The 21,714-nt window shown below is 36.5% G+C and overlaps 1 protein-coding gene across 10 annotated transcripts in view; it reads right to left on the reverse strand.

Moving 5' to 3' along the window:
• Positions 1-2,413: 2,413 nt before the first annotated feature.
• The window catches only part of COBLL1 (cordon-bleu WH2 repeat protein like 1), a 136,321-nt gene continuing 117,020 nt past the window's right edge, over positions 2,414-21,714 (reverse strand). For 8 of the 10 annotated variants that reach the window (XM_024114841.3, XM_024114842.3, XM_024114845.3 and 5 more), the window contains 5 exons: positions 16,173-16,431; positions 13,782-13,867; positions 9,290-10,908; positions 7,393-7,569; positions 2,414-3,969 (listed from right to left, as the gene is read on the reverse strand). In XM_024114841.3, coding sequence (XP_023970609.2) covers positions 3,883-3,969; positions 7,393-7,569; positions 9,290-10,908; positions 13,782-13,867; positions 16,173-16,431 — 2,228 coding nt within the window. In that variant the 3' untranslated portion in view covers positions 2,414-3,882. Of the gene's footprint in view, positions 3,970-7,392; positions 7,570-9,289; positions 10,909-13,781; positions 13,868-15,621; positions 15,683-16,172; positions 16,432-21,714 lie in introns of all 10 variants that reach the window. The other 2 variants (XM_024114844.3, XM_024114846.3) reach the window with 2 other exon arrangements.

Below are 21,714 nucleotides of genomic sequence, written 5' to 3' on the forward strand. Positions count from 1 at the left end.
CCCTTTGAGAGTGGCCTCCATTTTTCTAGCCTTGGAGTTCTTAGGGTAGAACACCTCCTCTGAGGGGATAACCATATCTATTACCAGGGACGCTGCAGCAGTGTCCACCTTTTGGTATCTCTGCAATAGGATCCTTTAGTTCCTGAATCTTATAGAACCTGAGGTCTTTTTTGTTAATGTGCTTGCCTTTATCAGGGTTCTCCCATTCACCCCTCATCACTTCCTCAAAGAAGGGGTATAGATGAATCACAGCCTCAAGGGAGGATTTTGAGGGAAGGAATTTACTCTGGCACTTACTCTCAGGAGTCTGTTCAGGTGAATCTGAATAGAGCACACAACTTGGCTTCAACGGCCTCGTATTTCTCAGGTGGAAAAAAAAATCTCTGCTGAATTTTCTCTAATCCTGTTCAGATTCAGAGTCCAACAATCTGCTGTCCTCAGTGGAGGAGGAAGGAAGAAGGGTCACAGGAGTAGTACCTCCTGGACCGGTTTCACTTTTCCCTTCAATTTTCATCCTCAATTTTTTTGGGGGGGGGGGGGGGCAGCACATTGAGAGTGTATGAGCTGTTACAGCTTTGGTGAGGTTTTTTTTTTTTTTAAGCTAGCCTTCCTTACGGCCCGAAGTCCTTTCACAAGCTCTCTCACTGAGTCCTCCCTGATGGGTCCCATTTACCCAGGGATGAGGGAGAGATATGATGGCACTGTCCCCTGGCCAAATTGGGAAGAGCTATTTATGAGGCCTACTTCCTTTCCCAGAGCGCTCTTGAAGATCGTGGGGGAATTTGTGACCCCACAAGTCTTCTCTGTTCTCCAGGGGTCCTTTGGGACATACCCCCCAAATCAGCTGGCTGGTGTACTCATCTGTAGAGCCTCTCCCTGAACTACTCAGTGACCTCTGGTCTATTTTCCTCAAGTTGGAGTTGCAGATGCTTTGGTGGGTAAGGGTCCCATGTAGCCCTGGAACCTAATGGAGTTAGGGACAGAAGTTTGGGCACAACTCACCATCTGCCAAGCCCGGGAAGGTTGTCCCATAGATGGAGCACTTCCTAAATTGTGTTTGGTGCTTTTTAGGCTGCTCTGCCATACCAGAGAAGTGCAGAGTAGCCAGCAAGGAGGCACTGAAGCAGAGGTTCAGGGTGGTTTAAGTCACCAGGATGAAAACTGACAAGGAGGAGGAAGAGGCTGGAGAGGGAAAACACTCATCACACTGCTCCAAAAATAGCCAGGAAAAGCTCCCTTGAAAAGCAGAAGATAGGTGGGAGCTACCCTGGTCCACACACTGCCACTCAGGCAGAGAATCTAGTGGCAAGCAGGAGAAGAGGCATGGCCAGAGCACACAGGACGAAGACTTGATCTGTCTGCAGAGAGGAAGGGAGCAGCCCAGATGTCTAGAATTGTGGTAGATGTGGTCCTGAACAATTAACAACCAATATACTTGCCTTCTAGAGCTCACATTTACTGGAGTTTCAGAGTAGCAGCCGTGTTAGTCTGTATCCGCAAAAAGAAGAACAGGAGGACTTGTGGCACCTTAGAGACTAACAAATTTATTAGAGCATGGAGGCCCCAGCGAGGAGGCTCCATGCTCTAATAAATTTGTTAGTCTCTAAGGTGCCACAAGTCCTCCTGTTCTTCTATTTACTGGAGTGGTGTCCTTTTAACTTATTGCCATTCTGCCATATATACCTATAGATCAGGGCAATTCTGACCTTAATATCCTCAAGCCAAGACAATTTGCATATATGGACATAGGGGATTATACAGTACTGGTGCAGTCAAAGCCAAGGGTAAAGTCAGCAGGTGAAGAATGCAAGTTGATCTTTTCTTTTGGACTCAAAAGAATTAGGCTCCACAGGTACCAACTTGTGAAAGGTCAGATAGTCTAAAGTCACCATGTGTGGAAATTGAATTAGAGTCATGTGAGGTAGCTTTACTAACATTTTGGCAGTAAACTATTACTTGACAGAAAACTGAAATGTTAAAAATCCAGGTGCAGATGGAAGGGGACTCCTTTAATAGTGCAATCAGCATATTATAAATCAGAATATGGTACAGCAAAGCTGAGGGTCACTAGGAGAACTAGTTTTATTCACGAAACCAGCTACGGCTGGTTATATTTTCTAAATATATCCCTAAAAGCACAGTGACATCTAGAAAAGCTAAGCATGAAAAAGAAAAGATTGTTCCCCTGTTATAGATGACACCATTTTTCTCAGTGATCTATGAAAAACATTCTTTTTCAAGCAGCCATTTGGAAAGATCTGCTGAAACCTCAACTGATTATTTGTTTCCCATTCAAAATTTGGGATCTGTTCTTAAGTGGGAGAAAAAAAGAGGGATACATTTTATCAGTGGATTTAGGGGTAAAAAACAGAATGTATGAGACAACAAGATTGTGCAAATAAATATTCATTGCTTTAGTATTTAAGAATTATTGTTTACTAGGACATTTAGTTTTTTAATCATTGTTACAGCTTTAATATAGTTTTACTTGTGACCACTCCCAACTAGTGAAAGTAATGTACACTGATCCCAGATTATTGCACCAAAAAAAACATTGGCAGTATGCCATTCTTCAAAATAAACCTTTTCTTAAATGAGCAATTATGAAGCAATTTGTGCAATTAAAATACCACTGAATGTTACAAATGGTTTCTATAACACAAAATAAATATATTGTTAAAGACAAACTAAATACAATTACTTTTATTCAACCAAAACCCAACATGAAATATTTTAGAAAATGGCAAATATCCCAATATTTGCAGGAGTTATCTACAATCCAGTTGTTTTTTTTATCATCACTATAATCTCATTTTCCCCTAAAAAATTATCATCTTGACAAGAAAGACAAACTGATAAAAACACTGCATCTATTATTAGGCATTTTCTTTTTATATAGTGTTCCAGCTTCACCTCTTTTCTATTTCAGTAGCAAATGCTTATTCTATAAATATAGACTTTTGTATAATGTGCTTTGTTTTCCCATTATTGTGCTGATTTAAGACTATAATAAACTGTTTGTATGAATAATTTCAAAGCATTTTAGGATCTTTTTAGTTATACTTCATGTGAGCACAGTCTTTTATTTCTCTTTCATTAAATATCAAAACTGGATTTTTTTCCCCCCCATCATTGTTTCTACATGTCAATGACAATATTTAAAAAGGTATCTGGTACTTATTGCTTATCAGAATATTATGAGGAAAAGCTATTCACAAAAATTACTTGTTATACAGCAGACTGGGAAAAGCCAAATAGTATGTGTTAAGAAAATATCAAAATAGTATGAAAAACTTCAGATCATTTTGGTCTTGATGTTCATAGTGCTATTAGAAAAAAAGTTAAGGCGAGTAAAAGCCAAATAATATCGATTCCAACTCTTAGTTGAAGAAATTCTGAAGTGAGCTTCATTGAATATAATTTTAAGATTTAATTTAACAAAGTATCATTGAGGCAACAAGTGGCAGATGTATATTTAAACTCACAATTTAACATTAGTATTATACAATTATAAACTTAAAAATCTGAAATTCTCAGACTCCTCTAAATCATCGGTATTTTTCAGCATGTTGCTACATGTCATTTAGTCTTAACAGTACAAAATGAAATCAACATTTGATTTTCATTTAAACAAAAATGAACCTCATCTGCACCTCATCTTAAAGTTCTGAAGCAGCATTTTCAGCTTTTACAAAAAAATTACTATAAATTACATATTCTAATAAACCTTCCCCAGGAATTAAGAGATCCAGCATGAAATTCCTATATTTTAATTGACAATGTATACTAACATACACCTGCATTTACATTTGCAAAAATTTGCAGTTAGTATTAATTTGGCCTAGGCAATGGTAGTAAAGTGCAAAGTATTTGGTATAATGTCTAATGATTATATTTTTCTTCTGTGGGAAATGAGTGACTGAGCCTGGATCTTCCATTGACAGATATAGTATTTGATGGAGCAGCAACCTAGGAGAAAAGAAAAACATCATCACATTGCTGAAATAGAAATATTTGTCCAATTTTAATGAATTTTCCCTGTAATATTTTATTCAGTACTAGCTTACAAATGCAGCAATCGTTTTTTTGAAGTTCAATCAAGTTATAAATTACCTTTGTGCAATTTTAAAAATCAGATATTTACTACTTGGAGAGCATGTACACTTTGGTAGGCATTAAGGGTGAAACAACTCTTCACAAACTGCACACTTAATACAATTATCGAATGTGCCTGGAGCTCTGCTGCCATCTCAAAAGAAAAACGTGAAAAGCAATGTATTCACTGAATACATCCACATTTTCTTTTAGTCAAGTACACATTAGAACTGATTCCAGATATAATTCTTGATTTAAATCTGTTCCGTGACACTGCAATGAATTTTTTACTAAGTGGTAAAGCTTTACTAGATGATAAACCTGTTAATTTAAGACATTCAGGACCCTTTTTTCCAACAGCGCTGAATATACCATCTCCAACTGAAGTCAGTGGGAGCCGTGGGTGCTCTGTGATCCTGAAAATCAGGCCCTAAGATTAGATACCACTGAAAAGATCTTCAACAGAGTTTACTAGCACAATGAAAATATTCTGAAGAGAGAAAAATTGTTTAAAAACAACCTCATTTGACCCATTTAGATTAGTAATTACTGAAGGCTCCATTCAAAAGAAAAGATCCACGGCACAAAAGGCCACAGATCTTGGCTCTGCACTCTGGCAAGTTATTAAGGGGGAAAAAAAGACTTGGCTAGCGATGGTAGCATTTTTGTCTGGTTTCTTGAATGCCTCCCTTACAGAGCTGCATCAGGGAAGGGGGATGGCAAGCACCTGACAGACCTTTTACCCAATTTAGTAGGACCAAATAGTAGCCAGTCATCACTCACAGAACCAGTTAATGGAAGCTATGAGTTAATTTACTTAAAATGCTTTTCCCAACCGGGATCACTGACTATCTGGATACTTATACCCTGCTTACAAAAGGTGTTTTATTTCTCCATTGATTACAATATGCCCTGTTCTCAATTTTAAGCTTTTAATAAAAACATTGCCTGAATTCATCAGCACAAGAGGCCTAAAAATAAAGTTGATGCCACACTTTCTCTCCCCAGGCCCCCCCATCATATGTCACCTTCCCTTTATTTGTTACGAAGAAAACAGTGCAGTGGTTAGCATTTTACACATTTAGAGTTTCAAGTGTCCTTATATTTGAACAGACTTCATGACATTCTCATGTGCCACTACGCTGTAGAATGCTTTAGGTATGGTTTAGGTTCCTTCACTCAATTCTTCAAGTTCTCCCTGAAAACACACATCTTCTACAACATCCATAAAAATGCTGTTCTATTTCAATATTTCACTATTTTAGAAAAACTTTCAAATTCAGTTACTCTGAAAGACTCGTCTGATATTTTTCTGTCCTTTAGATTTGACACTCCCTGCCTGAGGAGTTGACAAACTTCTCTACTGGTACAAAGTTGGCCAAGGAAAGTACATAAAATCAAAATGTTATGGAACTCCTTGCTAACCTTTTTCCAGCTTTCCATCTATGCTTGATGTGTTTCTTGAATTCTGAAGAGCACTTTATCAATCTTGTTTTTCCAAATAAGTTATCGGGTATTATGGCAAGTATTACAAACAGGTTTTACATATTTTTGATATTTTAATATTTTATCCACTTTTTTTAAACATTGTATTTTCAGTTTCAATATTGTTCACAATGCAAATATGTAACAATAATCAGAAAGCTACATCATAAAAATCAGGCATGTTTCTTCTACATCAGATAGATCCAACTTCATCAAATCTCCAGAAGATTTAACGTTTGATTAATCTCATCCACTGTCCTTAAATGATTTGTAACTGGCTGACAACTAGTTCACTGCAATATAGCTTCTAACTGTGCACCACCCTGACAGCACACTGGACTGACTGACTGACTGATCATGCTGACTTTCCACTTGTGACCATTCTGGGGAAGCAGGACTATTCAATCTGTGTGGAGAAGGTGGGAGGCTTGGGAAACTCAAATTCCGTTGCCACACTTCTGTTGAGAGAGGTTTTCCATGTAATGTAAGCTGTTTGGGTGCCAAAATATAGACACCCACAGAACCCGTGTTCTCCTGAATATGGTTCTAAGGAATCAAAGACTTCTATAAAATAATTGCTTAGGAATAGGGATTTTTGGAGGGCTTGGGTAGGTGGGTAACAAAGCTCTGGATCTTCAAAAGAGATAGGGTTCTGCAGTAACAGGTCATACTTCAGCATGCTGGTGGAAGACAAAAAACTGGGGTTGAGGACAGAAAGATACAAATGAGAAGGTCTATCAAACCAAGCCAGAGTATTTTTAAAGGTTTCTAATTAACAATACTGTTTTAAAAGGTAGATCTCCAAATATCATATAACTGAGGGAAATAAGTTGAAACTATGGAATGATCTGACTTATTAAAAACACAGTATATTTATTCTGCAAAATAATTTAAACAGAATGTTCTTCTGAGGTGTCAGATTGTTCATGGTAACTATAAAAAACAACCGTACTTTAAGCAACCCATTTATCTCCAGTCATTTGAGTATTAAATAATAGAGCAGGCTAATTCATGTTTTTATCCTTTACATCAGTGATTTCTTTTATATTATTTCATTGTTTTTAATTATTAAAAAGCATTTACTAAGTATATATCACTATAATATCTCGGCTCACAAATAGAATGAATTACAACTACTCATACTATTATTTTTGATTAAGTATTGTGGTTTACATTTAAGGAATCATTTTTCTTATGTAGTGTTGCATTCTAGAAACAGGAAAATATCAGCACTTATTTCAGTAAGATGCATACTTAATTCTCTCTGAAATTACTGGCGACAAAACACTTACAAATATTGTATGAAAAATGAGATCGTTCTAGCTAATGAAACCAAAAAGCAGACAGAAGTTTTAAAATATAAAAAGAATTACGTGTGTATATAGTGTCGACAATCGATAGGAAATTAATCTTTACAACTTCTGCATGTGTACTGTTGGCAGAAGGTTGTAGCTGATTTAGCTCTTGTTCTTAAAACCATCCCTGTTCAGAAAAGCATTTAAATAGATGTATATGTTTGAGTGCTTTGCTAAACAGAGATAAGCACATGCTTATGTGTTTTGCTGAAGTGGAGCCTTAATAATTAATTTTAATATAAAATTTATTTCAGAAACATAATATTTTTCCTAATTGAAAAAACAAGCTTCTTCCATGTACATTTACAAATCTGCTTTGGTACAACTAAAAAAAACACTTTCAGGAGACTCCCTTGTCATGATTAGTTCCAGGACTGATTGCTTTTAGGCATTAATTTGGTAATTTTGAAATAAGCACTGTAAGTCCATTGTTACTGATGAGATGATGAAAACTCACCCTTTTTAATTTGGCAGCAGCTTCTCCAGAGCGGATAGCAGCCAGCAGACTCTGGTGGATCTGTTCTGGGTCAGAGCTCTGGAACGTTAAAGCAGTTTCTCTCTCAAAAACAGAAGTTGGGTGGTCAGCTGAAGATTGCACCTGGCTGTTTTGTTCACTGTTTGTACAGTTATTTTTCTATTTGGGGGGGGGGGAGGAAGAGGGGAAATCAAAGCATTTCATTTGAGTGAGGTAATAAATGGATATCTGAAGCAGTCTGGCCAAATATTACAGCACCGAACCCTCATTCTGCATTTTGCTTCATGCAAGATTTCTGGGAACAACCTTAATTTTGTACTTTCACTTTGCAAGTAATTTATGATGTGATGTGATGTGATAGCACCCAGCTGAGGGTGCCATAAAATAGCATCTGGGAATTACACCTGGGTTTTGAACAAGTTATAGGCCAGAAGGGATTTAAGGAACTTTTTTACTGTTAAAAATGCGGAATATTCTCCCCAAGATGTCTATAAAATTCTCCACATAATCATCTCATGTAGTTTAATTAATATCAAACAAATTTATTTCTATGCCTGCAAGTTCCTTATTAGGACTACAAAAGCCCTTAGGAAATAGACAGTTACTGCTTTACCACAAGATGAATGATATAAGATTTCCAGGAATATTCACACAGTTGCATCTGAATTCATACTCTCAACTTAATCATACAAAGATACAGATGCCAGCAGGGCTAGAATTAGGCCACTGCATAGTATGGATGCCTCTCCCAAGCTGCCCACTTGCTCTCTGAAATCTCAGCTTCTACTTTATGCAAATATAGCTGTTACTGTTGGGAAAAAAATAAAATAAAACACCTTCAAAATGTGAACTGAATGCAACTGATGCAGTGAGATCTGCCTGAATTTGCAGAATATATGAAACAATAGCACAAATGTATGAACTTCCCCATTCATCTGAGTAGGTGTTACAGGCCAATTATGATACTTTAAATGTCAATGTTGATAAATGTTTCATTACTCATTAAAACGTTTAAAAAAATACTATGATGAGCTACACAATTTACTCTGAGTGACAGCTCATTTTGGGGCCATAAGTGGGTAGACTTGGGAGAGGACCACTGCTCCTTCCCCGCCACTCAAGAGTACCCAAGTCCAAGGTGCACAAATAGGGCATTTGATTCTGTGAGGGAGCTGAGCCCAGGAAGCATGCGTGATCCTACTTTGAATATCTGCACAATCTACTAACATTAGTATCTCACTGTAGCATCTAAAGTGAATAGATATTATACAGGGTAAACTTTTGAAGAGTTCCACTAACTCTACTTTTCCAATTCAACCCCTGGATGCCAGTCAGGTTACATAATACTGTTGACTTGTGCTAGTCATACCAGAAGATAATCTGCAGCCTTACACATATCCTGTTTCAATGTCCCTCAATCGATTATTCTGGGACATCACTTAAAATCTAAGTAAAAACAGTTTTACACATGGTACTTTTTTAAAAACAAAATGAACAACTCTGAATAGGAAAATAGATATGCATAGATAAACCAGATCCAATTATCTTTTCTTTGCTTATAAGTTTAAGAGACATTATTAATTATGGCAAGACAGAATTATTTCTCAGCATTTTCAATTTTGCAGAAAAATTTCATTTAATAAAAGTATCCTCTATAAACACCGTACAAGACAACATTACTTCTTTTTCTTATATTCCATTGAAATGTTGTACATGGTGCTGTTACAGCAGAATGTACCACTAGATGTTTATATGTTGTTATTAATCCAAAGCCTACTAATATTTGTGAACTATTCAAAGAAGGGACAGAGTGAATCTCACTCTTCTGTGAAAGATACAATGATTAATGTCCAAAAATATTAAATTTTGTAAAACTTACCTTATCTATCATATTATGTTGTGAATCTCCTGTTAAGGTCTGTAAAAACTGGTTCTTCACATCTCCTGTGGAAGTTGCTGAGGATAGTTCAACAGGCGATTTCTCTTTTGATGGCTGGCTACTGATGGCATGTGGTTTACTGAATGACTGTGATCTTTTGATTGCCGATGAAACAGCAAGAGCAAAGGGGGATGGCCTAGAACTGGAATATGGTTTTGGAACTGCAAAAGTTCTCAGAGTTCTTAAGTTCAATGTTGCTGGCTGACAGGAGGGAAAACTCAAAGGTTTAGCAGTTTTGATAGAAGTGGAAGTGTCAATTTTTTTCTCATTATTAACCTCATCTTCATTTAATTGAACAGGGAAATGATGTGTTTTATGTAAAGGAAAAAAAGACTGATCTGATGATGGCAATTTTTTCTCTCTCTCTGTATTCGTAGCCTCTCTTTGAGTAGGACTAGTAGCAACACTGACACTTCTGGCAATTGCAGATGTTACATAATGACCTGAAGCCCTTCTTTGCATCTGTAAGTAAAAAGAACTAGGTTTCATTGTAGGACTGAAAACACTTGATTTTTCTTGAGTCTCAGGTGAAGAATTTGTGTTACCTGAGCTTAGCATCAATGGAGTTATGCCATTGCCTATATTGGGTTTGGAAGCCTCTGTTTCTATTTGCTTGCTTTCAGTAGTAACCCCAAGGTCAGAAGTTGAGACACTGTCAGTAATTTTGTTAGTTTTGTGCAGCTGATCATTCACTGCTAAAGCAGGTTCATATTTTAAACCAGACTCTGACTGACTTGTATTTTTTGAAACCCAAAGAATTTCAGTTTGCACTCCAAATTCTTTTGAATTCTCTGACTGTGGGGACATTTCCAAGGTGACTCCATCCTGATCCTTAATGTCTGACACAGCATCTGACTCACAACCTTTCAATATTTCCAAGGATTTTGGAGGCACTATTTTATAAGTAGTCATTCCAATTTTGGGGATATATTCTCTTGTAATTTCATTAGAGGGTTTAGGTTTAGGTTTGAAGTCTTGTCTATAAAGTGGGTAACCTTTAATAGGAGAACTAATTGCACTTTTTGGAGCTCTCTCTGATGGGGTAAGACCACTGTCAGTATCATATATATTACTTTGATTTTCTATGGGAATTGCTTTGTCATCCGCAGCTTCTTGTCTCTGATGGTTGAATTCTGTTGAAACTTCTACAGACTCTTGCGCCTTGTTCATCAACTGCAAAGGTGGACTGTCTATATCCAAATTCTGCATGTGGGCTACTCCTTTGAAGGTAGATGATTCACAGTCTTGAAGGACAATCATTTCACTTACTGTAGTCCTGCCAAAACTATTATCAGATGGAGTTGTCTGAATTGCAATATCCTGAGTTTTTACTATCTCCATGTTCGTTTGATTTAGCTTCCGATTTTGTATCCCTAGATTCACTTGAGGATTATCATCCTGATTTGTAGAGATGTCATTTTTATACTCTTGGCAGTTTGATAGTTTGTCAACTTCAAGCTTATTTTTTAATCTGACATCTGCTGTATTAATTTCTCCCATCTTATGTTGATTTTCTTTTTCTCCTGTGGTTGCTGGAAGGAATCTTGTGCCACTATGATCTTTAAAAGAAAAAATATTTCTGAACTAATATCAATATTAAACTGCCGACTTTTTTGTTTAAATCATGAAACCCAATAACCCCGTTTTCTTTAACCACTAGAAATGGTTCCTTAGAAATAATAAACTTTCCCTTTTTACACCCTTTCAAGACACTAGAAAGATACTTTAGCTTGATTAGTACTGGTAATTTTTCCAATTTAATATTAAATGAAAAATACTTTAATACTACTACCCACTGAGGCTGTTGGTGTCATGGATAGACCAGATGACCAAGCCTGTTTAGGGACCACTTAAGGTTTTGGGGCGTGGAGGTTGTCTGAATTTCATTCCATTATATATAAGGTATAGTTCAGTCTACAAACTGGTAAGGACTACTGGTCCCGTGTCTCTGCTGTTTGTGTACCTACTATATTTATTCATATAAAAAGATGTGATTTGCCAGATGTTTATAGCATTTCTACACTAATGCAGTTAAAAATATCTGAGTAACACAATTATGGCACATCTATTTTTCCAGGAGTTTATATTAAAGTGGCCTGTCTTAAATTTTGGAAATATGAATCACATCTGAGCCTTTCCAAAATTCACTTTAAAACACATTACTATAAAATTAATTATCCTAAGTTCAAATGATTAAAAAAAAATGTCTCTCCCTGATGTATTTTATGTGTCTATTAAAAATAGCAGTTTACTAGTTTTAATTTATTTGAATTATAAATATGAAAAAACAAAGATAGGATTAATAAAAACACTCACGCATGTATCTGAAGGAGTGTAACAATTTAAGATTATATATTTGCAGAATTTAATGTGTGTATTTGTTACACTACAAGGATAAAGTAATGGGTTCATGAAATCATGAAAGTAATAGCTTCTAGGGGAATGAATTATCCATTTCTAGAACTATGGAAGGGCTTTTGCTTCCCTACAAAACAACATATTTTCACAAAAATGTCATAATGCAGTTTTGTAATTAAACCTGATTTTCCTCTTAGGCAGGATATTTGTGACAAATTCAAAAATTAACATATTAGAAACCATTATTGGGATATTCTACATTGTTCTAAGCAATGTACTGCAACAATGGATTACAATGGGAACAATAAAAGTTTAATTTAATAGATTTTGTTCATAGTTCTACAGTCAGATTCATGACATGATTTACAAATAACTTGCAACACAAACAAAACACAGTTTAACTGAACATCATTTTGGTCGTTTCATTTTCTCGTCTTTATCATCAAATAGTTAATGAATATTTGCAGGAACACACCAATGTTGTCTTTAGCAGATTCACAAAATGAATTCATGATTGACAAGAGATCCTCTATGTTCTCACAGATGTGAGAAAATCTTTAACTGTTTCAGAAAATCAATAGAACTTCAGCAATCTCGGATGCATAACTGGCAATTATTTCATCAAGTTCACACATTAATTTCATCCATCTAATGCAACATACACCAGAAGTCTGAGGGCTTGTCTACACTACCTGCCGGATCAGCGGGCAGCGATCGATCCAGCAGGGGTTGATTTACCGTGTCTAGTATAGATGCAATAAATCGACCACTGAGCGCGCTCCCGTCGACTCCGGTACTCCACCAGAATGAGAAGCACAAATGGAGTTGACAGGAGGGCGTCAGCTGTCGACTTACCGCAGCAAAGACACCAAGGTAAGTCAATCTAATTACATTGACTTCAGCTACGCTATTCACGCAAAAGTGTAGACAAGCCCTGATTGTCTCTGAAGGAGCCATTATGGGCTGATAAGTCAAAAAGGTGTTGCAGTCCTTTAGAACTTACATACACAATGAAGCCACTATGGCCAACTTTGTTTATACTACACACATGAATGATGGATCCTCTTCTGTTTGTTAACAATAATCTAAAAGTAAAGTTTACTACACGTGTACTGGATTACTAAATCTTTGCATTAACACCTCAAAAACAAAATAAGCTCAAATTCAAGTTTACATCTAAACATCCTGGCAATAGCAACTTCCACAATTAATAATAATCCAACTGACATGACTTAAGGAATTTAGTTTACCATCGTTAGATGCTCTCATTCCTGTATATTTCAAACAAGGTGCCTGTCATTTCATTTGACACTATTAACCTTGAAATACATTTTTTCATCATGCCAGTAAAGCCAGAAATAGCTAATTGGGGGGACGGTGGATGAGAATTTTTTTCTTGAATGTTTTGCTCTTGCAATACCATTTGACATCATAATTTTTTGAAAAAAAAAAAAAAAATCCTGTTGCTAGCTTAGCAACATAATTCAGACCAATATAATTTCTCTCTTTTACAGAGATCATTCTTCCGCTGCAGCTGTCTGCTTTAAAGCTCTCACTCTGAAGGTTTAGCATAGAAGACACCATCCATCCAGCAGATTTATTCTAAACAGGACTTCCTTCAGAGCCTGTCAGTGCAATTTAATTGGCTGGGGAGTGCTATTAAGCAATGTGCCGGGACATCTATGTCCTGAGTCATCTGCAGTTCAATTACAATCTGTGTGCTTTTGCAATGTAAAATAAAGGGTTTCTTTTTTTTTTTTTTTTTTTTTTTTAATTACAGAAACCACAGTGTCTTACTTATTCTGAAAGTGATTTCACAATGTGAGCCATAGATTGATGTCATGAGATTCTATAACCTAGGACTGGAACAATTTCTTCTATATTTGGAACAATTTTGAAGTATCAAGACACTACTGCATTTGAATGCATAAGTAGCTTCTATTTGTATTAAATTTCTGTACTTCATAAAGTGGTTTGAGATGCTTTTGAGTATGAAAGTTCTATTAACTTGGAAACCAAAATTCTTCTCAACTTTCATTACAAGTATTTTTCTTATTTAGTCAGAATAACTCACCATAATTTTTGTTTGGATCCAATATTCCCAACTTCTTGTCATTTTCAAATGTAATTTGTTCATCGCCTATCTTACTGTGTGGTCCTCTGCAAAACAACAGCACAGTACATTATATATGCTAATATCACTCATTTCAGTAAACACACAGAAAAGATGTATGAGAACTGGCAATGTTCTCCAAAGACAGATGGAGAAAACTAATTAAATCTTTCTACCAAACACTGGAAAAATTCAACAGAGATTATTAAAAAAAAATTAGAGGAAATGCTGCTATGATACTTTACATACCACAGTGCATATGCAGTTTCTCTTTAGTGCAACTCTACGTGCATTTTTTTTAAAAAATTCCCTCCGCCAATTTATTAGGCCCCGAGTAACCTCTGCAAGTTGATGAGCACACAACTTCCAGTGAAACCACTCAAAGGTACTCAGGATCCCACAAGATCATGCTCAAAATGTTAATTTTTTTGTTGAGGTAAAAATAACCACCCAGGTAATTTTCTGGATTTTGTCCATTACATTATATATACAGTATGTTGCCTCAAAGGGGGAAAAAAAGAACTCCATACATGAATATCTTGCGATCATAAAACCACAGATGATTGAATTTGTGCATACTCTTTCCTTAAAAAAGGACAGATAACATTTTCCTTACACTTTTGAGACCTATCCTAACAATATCAAGAACAAAAGAGAAATAGGAGCACAGCATATTACTAAGCATGATATACATTCTTTTATGCTCAAAACATAAGGTCCACAGGCTGACAGAACTAAGAGCAGACCTGGGGCTGCTCTAAATACACAATAGACCAAACTGGCCCTCAATAGTCCTGGAAATTGGGGAGTTCAAGAAGTCCTAAAGCCACCTTTCCTCAGCTACACTAAGCAGAGCTTTGGTACAGCTGAGAATCAGGCACAATGTTTGTCCATGTAGAACACAAGTTTTTTTTCTCTTACCAAAAGTAGTGGCAATGAGGAAACATGATATTTTGTTAGCTAACAAGCATTATATAGTATACTGACAGAGTAGGGATTTCTGCAAGGCCCTCTTGACCCCAGACTGACTAAAAGGAATGTGGAGATCGAAATCAAAACTAGAATTGGTCAGGAATTTTTCAGCAAAAGTTTTTCCATTGGAAAATGCTGCTTTGTCAGAACCAAAATTTTTCATGGAAAAATATCAATTTCAATTAAACTTCCATCGGGACAGGATTTTCAGGTGCAGGATGGAATTTCTCGTCAGAAAGAGACCCATTCCAAAATACCCAAGAGCCTGGTTGTTAGACCACTCACCTGGGATGTGAGAGACCCAGGTTTCAGACTAGGAATTTAAACCTCTCTCATATCCCAGCTCAGTAACTGCCAGGCTACTGGCTCTTCTGGGTTGAGTCTCTCTGTGTTTTTTTCCCCCCCACAAAAAACTGAAACAGGTCTTGGGTTCAACTTGATGTAGAAAAGGAAAATTTTTGAAATCTTGAAAAGTTTAGTGGGATGGGAAAAACATGTCTCATCAAAACCCCTCACAGTATTTTGGAGGTGACTGCATGCTACAAGTTCTCAAAAGATGTTCACTCCAGTACAGTGTTAAAAAAGGCGCCTTTTTCCAATTTAAATTGGGCAGAATGGCCAACTTACTTCCCTCTGGGAACAGAGGAATAGTAGATTAAATGAATATTATGGAACTTCTCTGGCCAATCAGCTTTCATTTCCAGCAGGCACTACTTTATGATAGAAGCCTGCTAAGTCAGGCAGTTTATTATACATGCTGAAGAGCAAAGTCAGACACTGCAGAGGTATCAGAAAGGGAAAAAATGCTAAAGAAAACTGAGATATTTACATCTTTCCTAAGTAAAAGAAGAGAGAATTATCAGTGTTCTCTGAGGATAGATGGATAAAACCTGTGTGTAAAAGACAAGAAAACACAACAATGAATAAAAAAAACAAAGAGAATTATGACCATAAAAGTGGAGAGCATTTATCCAGGAAAGGCTATTCTTCCTGATCTACCCAAAATTGTCAGCATAATATTGTAGCAGTCCTTTGTGTTGTGACAGCTAACTGACCAGATTTCTAGTTTTCATACTTTGTTCAATGAAAGTGACTGTTGCTTAAATAATAATTAACAATGAAAGAACATTTTAATCTATTTGTAATTTCTATTACTATGTGAAACCTGAACATAGCTACCTTTTATTTACTAAGTGAGGAAAAGTGGGCCTAAACAGATTAGCCTGGAATGTTTATGTAGTTATGTTTTTAACCACATTTAACTATTGTGTAATGAACTTGTTATATTAGAAAAGAAAGGAAATGAGAGTTTAGAAATATTAATCTCATGCCACTTTCTTATAAATCTCTATTCTGTTCTTTCTTATGAAGAGTACTTACTTGCCATCTGTGCACATATTTTCTTGTTTTTCTTCCTTGGAACTTTGAAAGTTATCTACAGAACCACTGCCAGGAATTGAAGATGATGAAGCAGAATCATTTTTTTCAGTATCTAGTGGTACATCAGTAGAAATAAAGGAGGCAGAAATCTCTTGTGTCATAAGAGAGGTATCTGCACTTTCACTTTCCTCTTTGTACTGTATAGTCTTCTCTTCCTTTTCATTGATCTCATCCAGGCTATATTCAGAGCAAATTCCAGCTGCACTCACAGAACAATCACCCACAGTGTAAATATTAAGGGACAAAGCAAGTCTAAACATTTATAATTAAAATAGCAAACTGAAGAAAATTTTCTGAAGAAATCACACAAAACATTAAAGTCTGACTCAAAGTTTAAATTTCTACAGGATTTACGATATAGTTCCTTCCTATTCCATTAGCCATATTTCTTTATATCTGTGAATGCTACAGACAACTTTAATTTGTTTAAAATGAGTATTGAATTAATTTTTTTAAAATCTGCAGTACTTAGCAATAAACATAGTACTAGAAAAATATCAATTCTATGTTAATCAAATCTCTATTTTTTTCTGATAAATCAATTTGTTATTCTCAAATTCAGCTTTAAAAATATACAGCTTTTTAGATCAAAAGTAGTATGCCAGTCGATTTAAGAACAGATACCAGACCCAAACCTAGTCCCAATCAGATCAGTGGGTGATTTGCCACTGATTGGCATGGTACCCACCAAAGAGTTATCAAAACTTAGCTGTAATACCTTGAATTTATCAAAATTTAGCTAAAAGAGTACTCTGATATTTAGCATATAGGGTGGTTGCATATGCTACAAACAGAATTCAACAAATATGTAATGTTACATGAAATGCATTTTAAAATGTAACAGTACTTCAATTAAAATGTAACTCAACAAAAATGTGTAACTATCAATTTTGACCAAATACCATATAAAATACCATATAAGACATAATAAAATTTCCAAGGCTGGGGTGCCTAACGTTAGGCTCCTAAATAAGGCTATGCAAATAACTTATTTTCTATTTGCTGGCAGTTATTAAAAATGGGGGAAGGCAGAAATTGTTTCCGATCTACCCCAAAGTGATTATTTTATTTTTTTATTTTTTTGGCAGCAAACTGAAAAGTCAGAATTGCTTTGTTTCGGGGCAAGCAAAAACCTTCATTTTGATTTTGGGCACTTTAGTAAAGGAAATTGAAATTTGAAAATTCAGGCCTAGGTTCGCAAAACAATGGTGGCGCAGTCACCCACAATGGTGGCGCAGTCACCTTACACCCAACAGTCTAGTGCCCTAACCATCAGGCTACAGAGTTATTCTCACTGTCCCTTGCTGACCCAATAAATATTTAGGTATTTCATACCTAGTGGAACAGTTTCAACTGGAGAGACTGAAGGACCCACTCCCAAATATCCTTGGGCTTAGGGCTCTCACCTAAAATGTGGGAGACCTGAGTTCAATTCCCTGCTCCAAAGTGAGTATCTTAACCAGCTGGGTGTGAGGGGAGCATCCGGCACTGCCACCATGTGAATTTAACCTGACATTTCCAAAATTTCTTTTTTGCTGAAACAATTCGTGACACAATTTGGCTGACCTGAATCTGGATATTTCAGAAGGAAAAAAAAGTTTCACTCAGTTCTACTCCTAAATTCAAGATTAGCCATCTAAATTTCCAGAGGTGCTAAATGCCCTACGGCCCATTGACTTCCTATCACAAACCTTTCTACAATTAGATGTCAATTAGTATTTTAAAAACCATTAGTAAATAGACTTTACAATTAGCCTACTGGTTGTGTTGCTGCTTGTACTGTTTGTTATTCAAAAGATCTTAGGCTATACCTTGGAAATTTAGGAAAACAATTGTGGAATAATTATTCCAGAAGAGTTATTTTTGGTATAACTCTCCCACCCCTACCCCCATGTGCACATGCACACACACTTACACTTATTCATTCCAAAAAGAACTATTCCAGAATAGCTATTTTGGAAAATTTACAAGTATAGACAATCTCTAAATAAATGAAGGCTATAAGAATGGTGACAAAATAGCAGCTGGGAGCTAAGGGGGAAGTAACTAGTGGTGGAAAAAGTGAATCACAAGGATCCTGGCACATGCCTTTCTTAAAGATCAGGGAGAAATCACAAATTGCCCTTCCTCAACTAGCAGACTAACACCACCACAGGCTGGACAGCATGTTACCTAGTATTATTACAGATTTGTGTAAAGACTGAGAAAAGTTCAGATCCAGAACAGCAGTTTAAATCATAGCCTGTAAGGATAAACTCAAAATTGGAAGCAGCAAAGTTTTAAGTAGTGTTAAAGGTTTCACTTAATCACATAAAATGGTCACAGCAGCATTAACTCAACTTGTGGTTAAAAACTAATCATGAAGGCCAGACAAGCACATTCTGCTATTCTATTCTATAGGATTTTATACTGTCTTCATCTCGGTAATACCAAAGGGCTTTCCAGTAGCTTGTTAGTCACATTGTTTAACTTCTGTCACAGGTGGATTCTCCTCTCTCCAAAGAGAGAATGATGTATGAAGTGTAGCATTTTGTTTTGGTGAGCAATCTCTTTTGTTGGTGGCTTTTAAAAAAACAAAACAAAAAACCATTGCTACGTGTTTATGTTAAACAAGGTGAAAGAAGTTTTCCTTGTACATGGAGCAAAAAAGCTGGTGAGGTTTGTGATGGGCCTCATTTCTAGTGGGAATTTGTTCCACAGTTTTGGGCCAGCCTCCAAGAAAGTGTTTTCTGACTTTGTTCCAAATGCCTGGTTTCTAGATTTAATTTTGATCTAAGATTGAAGCCACCTCTCTTCTTTTTAATGAAACTGTTTATGCATTGTGTGTATGCGATATACACCCTATGTCTACACTATGAGCTAGTGGTGTGATTCCTCTGCTGTACACATACTTGCAGTAGCTTGATGAGAGCTAGTGAGAGTATAAATAGCAGTACAGGCACAGTAGCATGGGCAGCAGAAGCATGCTGAGTACGTACCCACTGGTTTCAAACCAGTTTGTACTCAGCACAGCTCAGCTGTGTCTCCACTCCGCTGCCCGTGCTAGCAATGGTATGTTACAGTTTATACTTGTGTTACTCTTGGGACATGTATGTGTACATGTACGTGTGTGTGTGTACGTACGTACACTAGACATAAAAATATACTTTTTAAGAGCCTCAGAAAACCAACAAGATATTTAAAATGTATCTCTGCGGGTATATATGTTATTCACCAGAGCAAACATTAGGCTATGATGTTTAAACAATGTTCCTTTCAAGCTATTAACAGCCTATTGGGCTAAAAGGTACCTGAAGAGGTTTTAGTTGAAAGATCAATGATCTTACAATGTAAATCTCCTTTAGAGACATTCCAATCAAATGGGTCAATAAGAGTACCATTTAAATGGTATACAATAATAGTCTAACATCTCTTTGTAAGCTATTATGCTCCAAAGTGTCAGAGAGAGAGAGTTGCATACTCTCATCATTCACCTATTATAGTCTATCACTCTTTTCAGTGTGTTGGCTACTGACCTAATGGACCTCAGGTTCCTTGGAGACTTTACTGTGTGTTTTGTCAATAAGATTGCTACTCATGAAATTTAATTTAAAAACAAATTGTAGGAAATATACAATAATTGTTAATTAACATGCGTATAGATATTTTACTCTTCTTTCCTAAACCATGAGACTCTAATGGAACTACACCTCTACCCCGATATAACGCTGTCCTCGGGAGCCAAAAAAAATCTTACCGCATTATAGGTGAAACCGCGTTATATCGAACTTGCTTTGATCTGCCTTAGTGCGCAGTAACGCTACCCAGAGCACAGCTTTACCGTGTTATATCTGAATTCAGGTGTATGTATGTTAGGCTAGAAAAATGTTCAGAATGGAAACTAAAACCATTATGAAGAGGAAGATACATCTTTTTGTAGTTTTACAATGCAAAAATCATTCTAATTATTTTTCTTTTACATGTCTCTTCTAGTAGGTGTAATCCTTTAAAGCATTTTTCAGCCCAAAGTGGGCTTTTTATAGAAAAAAATAAACTTCTGAAAATAGTAGTTTATAATGGAAATGTTAGCATGTTTTAAACTATACAGTGTGGTACCACTTTAATTAATAGCTAACAGAAGCACAAACACATTCTATTACTTTCAGGAACAAAAATAGATTCTTTCAAGTCATCATTACATTGTGACTGGTATTGTATGGTAAACCTATTATGCACTGCTACTTTATTGAAGGAGCAAATAAATTTAAGCAGCAGCCATTTTATATGATACAATGCAGAATACAACATTAAGTCAAAACCCTAATTGAAAAAAAGGCTAATGTTCAAAATATCAGTGTTTCAGAAACATTACACCAAATGGATGGAACTACTGAGTTTCTGGAATTGTTAAAACTGTTCTCAAAATTTACACTAAAACTGTATTATTATTAATTTATGTAGTTACCAAAATGTGCTACATAATTTTCAGATAAAGACTAAGATAGGAATACATGAAATCTATGTTCTGTTAGAGGCAAATCCTACAGCCCCCACACCCCGGACACACACACACACCCACACCCACACACCAGGGCGAGTAGCTGGGCTTCCCTCATGGGGTCCTGTAGAACCACAGGCCATGGAACTGTAGCAGAGCTGCCTCTGTAGTACAGTGGCATCCACTTAGAAAGTATTGACAAAAAACTCCATCATGCAACTTCTCCCAACATCTGGGTGGATTGTAATGGGGCTTAAAAACAAAACAGGGCATAGAAGCCCCAATGGATAACCTTCCCTCTCAGCAGGCACAGTCCTTATCTGAGTGCTTATACTGGGCCTGTTCCTAAGCCCACTGAAGTCAATTAGAGTTTTCCCATTGCCTTCAGTGGGCTTTGGATCAGGCCCACTCGTATACCTCTCTACAGCTTTTGACAGTCAACCACAAGGTATTACTGACCAGTGGGAAACACTCAGAAGAATTAGAAGGCTACTTCCACTCCCATGAAAGGTGTTTGCTTTCCCATTTATCTAAGTGATGCAAAGATTTGGGACCCTCATAAATTAAACTCTAGATTTCTAGGAAGTGACAATATCAACAAATACCTTCTTCGACCTTCACTTTCCTATAACATTTTGTCCCATCCTTATTTATAATGTTTTGGCCATGGTAACTCATGCATTCATCACCGCCAGTATGGTGGAGTACAGTACAGATACTGTAATTTGCTGTATCTGGGATTGAAGTTGGAAACAATGCAGAGGGCTCCAACTTGTGCAGAATACAGTAGCCTTATCAGTGGAACACGCAATCTTGAACACATCAATGCTTTGCCCTACATCCTCTATTAGCTCACAATCTGCTTCTACTGCCAATTCAAGACCGTGTGGCACCAGTGGACAAGACCCATCTATCCATGACCTGTGTAAACTGCTGCATTCCTCTAGGGCAGCATGGCTAATAAAACCCAGGATGAATGCGCGGGAACTAGAGTGAAAGCATTCT

This window comes from Chrysemys picta, chromosome 11 (assembly GCF_011386835.1).
Source record: "Chrysemys picta bellii isolate R12L10 chromosome 11, ASM1138683v2, whole genome shotgun sequence".
NCBI classification, from domain to species: domain Eukaryota; kingdom Metazoa; phylum Chordata; order Testudines; family Emydidae; genus Chrysemys; species Chrysemys picta.